The sequence below is a fragment of the Salpingoeca rosetta genome, assembly GCF_000188695.1.
Source record: "Salpingoeca rosetta unplaced genomic scaffold supercont1.16, whole genome shotgun sequence".
NCBI lineage: Eukaryota > Choanoflagellata > Craspedida > Salpingoecidae > Salpingoeca > Salpingoeca rosetta.
Window position 1 is genome coordinate 152,398 of NW_004754918.1, and position 6,366 is coordinate 158,763.

At 60.0% G+C, this 6,366-nt stretch overlaps 1 protein-coding gene across 1 annotated transcript in view; it reads left to right on the forward strand.

Annotated features, from left to right (window-relative positions):
* Positions 1-6,366, forward strand: part of PTSG_07016 (uncharacterized protein) — a gene marked incomplete at its 3' end in the record, with an annotated part of 30,205 nt that overhangs the window by 18,147 nt on the left and 5,692 nt on the right. The window contains exons 7-10 of the mRNA XM_004992371.1: positions 211-4,501; positions 4,802-5,384; positions 5,651-5,774; positions 6,005-6,252. Of these exons, the coding sequence (XP_004992428.1) occupies positions 211-4,501; positions 4,802-5,384; positions 5,651-5,774; positions 6,005-6,252 (5,246 nt within the window). The remainder of the gene's footprint in view (positions 1-210; positions 4,502-4,801; positions 5,385-5,650; positions 5,775-6,004; positions 6,253-6,366) is intronic.

Consider the following 6,366-nt stretch of genomic DNA (forward strand, 5'->3'; position numbering starts at 1 on the left):
CACACACACATACACAAACACGCACAAACACACACAAACGCACACACACACATTTGCACACAACTGAACCTCCCACACTTCCTCACCCCCTCTCCCTTCTTCGCCCACTCCCTACACACACACACACACACACACACACACACACACACACACACACACACACACACACACACACACACACACACACACACACGCATGCACGTACGACAGGAGTCCGCTCTGTGGTTGACATCACGGATGAGGACAACACTGAGCTGAGCGGCATGTGGATGAGCATTCGTGCGCGCGTGTCACTGGAGGGCGATGCAATTGAATGCGGTGCAGCCGCGACGTCATTCAACCTGGCGCTTGTTGCCATCAACGACACCGTTGATGTTGACGACGCGACCATTCGCGTGCGCACGTACTGGGTTGCGCCTGCGACAGCACAATCAGCGCCGCTGGCAAGCTTCCAGGCATACCTCGCATCATGTGGATACGTCAATGTGGCGGCTGAGCCGTTTGCGGGCACGCGCAACATCAGCGTCGTCGTATGTGATGGCACGGACAACAGCGTGCCTGCCCCGGTTACCGTGGAGGTGGTGACCATCAACGACAACACCCCCGTCTTTGATGTGCCAGTGTACTTGGCCAACATCTCCGAGGCAGCCAGCGTGGGCTCGCACCTGCTCACCGTGCGCGCGACAGACGCCGACAGGCAGACCGTGACATACAGCCTCAACCATACGCGCTTTGGCGTGGACAGCGCCACGGGCGAGATCCGCACCACCTCGCGCTTAGACCGCGAAACAAGCGCTGCCACGGTGCTTCGGGTCACAGCAAGCGACGGCGAACGCTCAGCGGTTGTCCTTGTGCACGTGACCGTGCTGGATGTCAACGACAACAAGCCCGTGTTCTCAGAGACGCGCTTTGTTGGCATCATTGCAGAGGACGCAGCTGGCGGCGACACCGTGCTCGAGTTCAACACGTTTGGCAACCTGCCCCTCTTTCTCACGGCCACGGACGCAGATGCAGCGGCGAACGCCCGCATCTCGTACTCGCTCGCCGGCCCCGCCAGCGCACTATTTGAGGTGGACTCAGCGTCCGCTCAACTGCGCCTGAAGGCAGGCGCTGCGAGCCCGCTGGACTACGAAACGCGCCGATCCTATGTCTTTGTTGTCCTTGCGCAAGATGCTGGAACGCCGACCCGCTTTGCCGATCCCGCTGTGGTTGAGGTCCTCATTCGCGACGTGAACGACAACGCGCCCGTCTTTGACGGCGCGTCTCTCAATGACGTTGTCACGAGCGAAGCATCGCCTGTTGGCACTGTGCTGCGGCAAGTGGTTGCACATGATGCAGACGACAACGCCAACGGCCAGGTCCGCTTTGGCCTGCACGACACCACCACCGCAAGTGGCGGCGGCAGTACCGTTGCCACTGTTGGGCCCTTCACCATGTACGGCAACGGCTCGCTCGTGCTGACGCAGCCGCTTGACTACGAGGTGCAGCAGACGTACACGCTGACGGTGGTGGCAACAGATGGGAGCACGACGCAGGCCCAGCACACACTGGCCAACCTCACTGTGCAGGTGTTGGACGCAAACGACAACTGCCCCACGTTCACTGTGACGCCAGAGCAGGCGTCGTTCGCTGAGGACGCTGGACCAGAGCGCCTGCTGGCCACTGTCTCCATCGCAGACGCAGATGCTGCAGCCACAAACAACATCACCTTGACGGCGTGGCGTGCCGGCAACAACGGCCAAGCAAGTGCCAGCGATCGCCCAGCAGTAGTGCAGACGGGGGAATCAGTGTACCAGGTGCTGTTGGGTGGCCTTGTTCTGGACAGGGAGCAAGCGGCAAGCGTGGATGTGGTGCTGCTTGTGAGCGATGGCGTATGCAAGGTCAACCGCACGTTTGCGCTGACGGTGACAGATGTGAACGACAACGCCCCGGTGCCCGACAGCACGTTCGTTCGCGCGTCTGTGCTTGAGAACCTGCCTGCAGGCACGCTGGTGACGGTGCTCAACGCGAGCGACGCGGATGCTGGTGTCAACGGGCGCGTGGTGTTCTTCCTTGCTGGCGCGAGCAACAGCTCCAACCCTTATGTGGAGGTGACTGGCACGGGCGAGGTGCGCACGCTCAGGCAGCTGAACCGGGAGGCCTTGCAGCAAATCACGCTCGTTGTGGGCATGACGGATACGGGGGTGCCACAGCGCCGCCTCAGCGCCACACCCATCACGCTCGTGATCACGATCCTGGACGAGAACGACAACAGCCCGCAGGTGATTTCGCCAGGCAGCAGCGTGGTGTTCCCGGAGAACAACGCCGTTGGTGCGCTCATCACCACCGTGGTTGCACGCGACGCAGACGCGGGCGCAAACGGGGAGCTGACGTTCTCGCTTATTGGCGGCAACGACGGCGGTGAGTTTGAGCTGGACGCCAACACGGGCGAGCTGTTTGCGGCGGTGAAGTTCGACAGGGAGACGCAGCACCTGTACGCAGTGCTGGTGCGCGTGTCGGACAAGGGCACGCCGTCCCGCAGCACGCCCATGCCGATTGCCATCATCATTGGCGACGTGAACGAGCCACCAGTGATCACGGCACCCGCACCGCTGTCCACCGTGAACGTGAAAGAAGGCCTCCCCGTCGGCATGCTTGTGTTTTCGGTGCAGTCGACAGACCCAGACACCTCCGGCAGCAACACGAACGTGTATGAGCTGGAGACGACCCCCAGTGGGTACCTGGCCATTGACGAGGTGACTGGCGACGTGACCATGGCCACCGTGGTTGACGTGGACGTGCTTGGTGCCCCGCTGGTGCTGACGGCGACGGCGATTGCCCACGACCGCAGCAACGCCTCCCTGTTTGCTGCTGTGCGCTTCACCGTCCGCTTCGTGGATGCGAATGACCACCAGCCCGTGTTCTCGCTGCAGCCGGTGCAGGTGTCGGAAGCCGTCGCGCCAGGCACACCCGTGCTTGAGGTGCAGGCCACAGATGCGGACATCACGTCCGCCAACACGGGCCTGCGATATGCGGTTGTCTCGACAACGGCACCGGGCACGGCGCCCGTGGCCTTCCTCGCCGCAGACTCGCCCGTGCTGGTCACCACATCAAGTCTGGACTATGAGACGGCTGCAAACTTCTCGGCCGTGATTCGCGTGTCTGATACGGGCTCACCGTCCCTCTCCACCACGCACGTGCTGCAGGTGACAGTGCTTGATGTGAACGACGAGGCGCCCGTGTTCACGCCCGCAAACGTCGCCGTGTCCGTGCCAGAGAACGTGCCTGGTGTTGAGCTGGTGCGCCTGCACGCGTGGGATCGCGATACGGGTGCTGGCGGTGCTGTGTTCTTCTCGCTGGTCAACGGCAGCTCGTTTGCGAGCGTGAACGCCACCTCTGGCGTGCTCACACTGGAGAGTGCGCTGGATGCGGAGGCAGCGCAGACTGTCCGCGTCCTCGTTCGGGCGACCGATGGCGCAGTGCCTTTCAACACACGGGACAGCGTGATTACGATCCACGTTGAGGACGTCAACGACAACGCTCCTGTTGTCACGGCGGACAGAAACCCCGTGGAGATTGCAGAAGGCCGCTACACTGCCCATGTGCTCTTCAATCTGAGCGCGTCAGACGCGGACGTTGGCAGTGCGGCGTCGCAGGTGCGCTTCTCCCTCGTGTCGAGCGACGGGTTCCCTGGCGGCGTGTACGTGGACGCGGTGACCGGCGCTGTTCGCACGGCCACTGCCAGTGCTGGTGGGTCCGTGCTGGATTACGAGCAGCGTACCTCATACGTGCTGACATTCCTGGCAAGCGATCAGGGCAGCCCTGCCCTCTCGTCAACCATCAGCGTCACTGTCAATGTCACGGATGTCAATGACAACGCGCCCGTGATCACGTCCTCGCCGCCCGCGACGCTGGGCGTCCTGGAAAGCACCGCTATTGGCCATGTTCTCTTCAGCATCACGGCCACGGACGCAGACAGTGGTGAGAACGGCCGCGTGATGTTCACGAGCGCCACGCCGGCCGTCGTTTCTGTGACCAGTGGTGGGCAGGTTCGCCTGGCGCAGAAGCTGGACCGGGAAACGCGTGATGAATGGGACGTGGCCATCCTTGTGGCCGACAGCGGCGCGCCGCCGCGTCGCGTGTGGGTGAACGTGACGCTGCGGGTGCTTGATGTCAACGACAACGCGCCCGTGTTCTGCTCGCTGGATTCCCTGACCACATGCACACCCATCACGGTGCTGAACGTGACGGTGCGCGAGCTTGCGGTTGGAAACTTCACCATCCGCACGACAGATGCCGATGCACCCGGCGTGAACAGCGCCGCGCGCTACTCTGGCTTTGGCGACCCACGTGTGTCCATCAACCAGCTCTCTGGCTTGGTGTCGTACAATGCGCTCACGTACGAGTCAAACAGTCCCGTTGTCACTTACACAGTCTACGCGAGTGACCTTGGCTCTCCGCGCTTCATCTCCCAGCTGACCATTCGCTTCTCCATCACCGACATCAACAACAACCCGCCCACGTAAGTGATGCGTTTGCTGTGTGTGTCTTGTGTTGCGTGTGTTGATGTTCGTGCTGTGTGCTTGCGGGGTTTGTGTGTGTGTGTGTATATATGTGTGTGTGTGTGTGCTTTTGTGGGTGTATGTGTGTGTGTGTCTTGTGTTGTGCGTGTGTGTGTGTCTTGTGTTGTCTATGTACGTAACGTGCAAGGCATATCCTGCGCAAGACATGTCATATTATTGTGTGTGTGGTCAATGTACATGCTTCTTCTGCCAAGTTGACGCCTCACCTGCTGTGTCATGTGTTATGTTTGACCAAACAGGGCGTCGCTTGGTGACTTCCGCTACCTGGTGGGGCGACAAGACATGGTCGTGCTCACGTCGCTACAGGTGCAGGACGCGGACACGCAATCTCCTCTGGAGCGGGCACAGGTGAACATGACGCGAACGCGCACGTGCAGCGAATGCGCAGGCGCGTTCTTTGTTGAACTGACGCCGCAAATGATCCCTGCAAACGGCGCCACGCGCAACGCCGACTACGACAGCGTTGAATTCGCTGGATCCGGGCAGTACGCGTCACTGGACGAGACCTTCTCCTATCCAACGTTCCCACAGAACGAACTGGGCGACATTGCGGCCATTTCCTTCTCGCTCGTGTTCCGGCTGGAGGATGGCGCATCTGGCTTTCTCATCAGCCGCTCCATCCTCAACCAGCACGCGCCCGCGTACTCGCTCTGGGCAACGTCGCAGCAGCTGGCCTTTGTCTACAACGCTGAGGGCGACACTGCGCTTGTGCAGGCCGGGGATGTTCAGCTCTACCGCATCGAGTTTGATCTAGCAGAGCCCATTGACGACAACGAGTGGCACCATGTGTCTGTCCGCCTCATCTTCCCAACAACGCTTGATGTGCGTCGTGTGTGTGTATGTGTGCGTGCGTGCGTGCGTGTGTGTGTGTGTGTGTGTGTGTGTGTGTGTGTGTGTGTATGTATGTGAGTGAGTGTGTGTGTGTGCGTTGTGCAAAGACATGCGCCATGTGTTCATCACTCACAACTTTATTGTTCATCACTGCCCCAACACCTCACATTTCCATCGCACATCTGCTTCGAATCTTCTCTTCCCTATCCCATCCTTCCCCTGCTCCGCCTTTGCAAAACCAAAACACAAATCACCAGGTTGAGGTTGACGGCGCTGTCGTTGCTGCTGCTCGCGTCATTCGCCCGGACGGCAGTACATCAACTTCCCCGCTGCCGCTGACGCAGACGCCAATCGACAACACCAACGCAGTCACATACCTCGGTCCGTTCTATGGGCCTGTGTTGCAGTCTTACTCCTTGTTCGTTCAAGCCACAAGCACACGCACACACACACTCACACACATACACTCGCGCGTACATGAAGACATGTACACCACACACTCAGAACAAAAGCAAACGCAAGTACGTACATACACCCTTTCATTCCTTATCTCTTAACGCATGCACTGCCTGGTGATGCAATGTGCGTTGCGCGTACTTGCCTCCCCACAGGTGCACGATTTGACCCCAGCGCGGGTGCGACTGAGTCCATCACTGGTGCTGTGCGCAGCGTGTTTCTTGGCAACGAGACGTGGCCGACTGCACTTGCGCGCTGTCTTGGTGCTTGTCACCAAGGCATCCGCGTGGATGTCGATTCCAACTCTGGCATCACCGCAACACGAGCCAGCATTGATGCAACCACAACCCAGATTACGCTTTCTGGCTCTGCCTCCATTGCCACCTACACGCAAGCACTCCTGGTGAGTTTGTGTGTGTGTGTGTGTGTGTGTGTGTGTGCGTGTGTGTATGTGTGTGTGTGTGCGTGTGTGTGTGTGTGTGTGTGTGTGTGTGTGTGTGTGTGTGTGTGTGTGTGT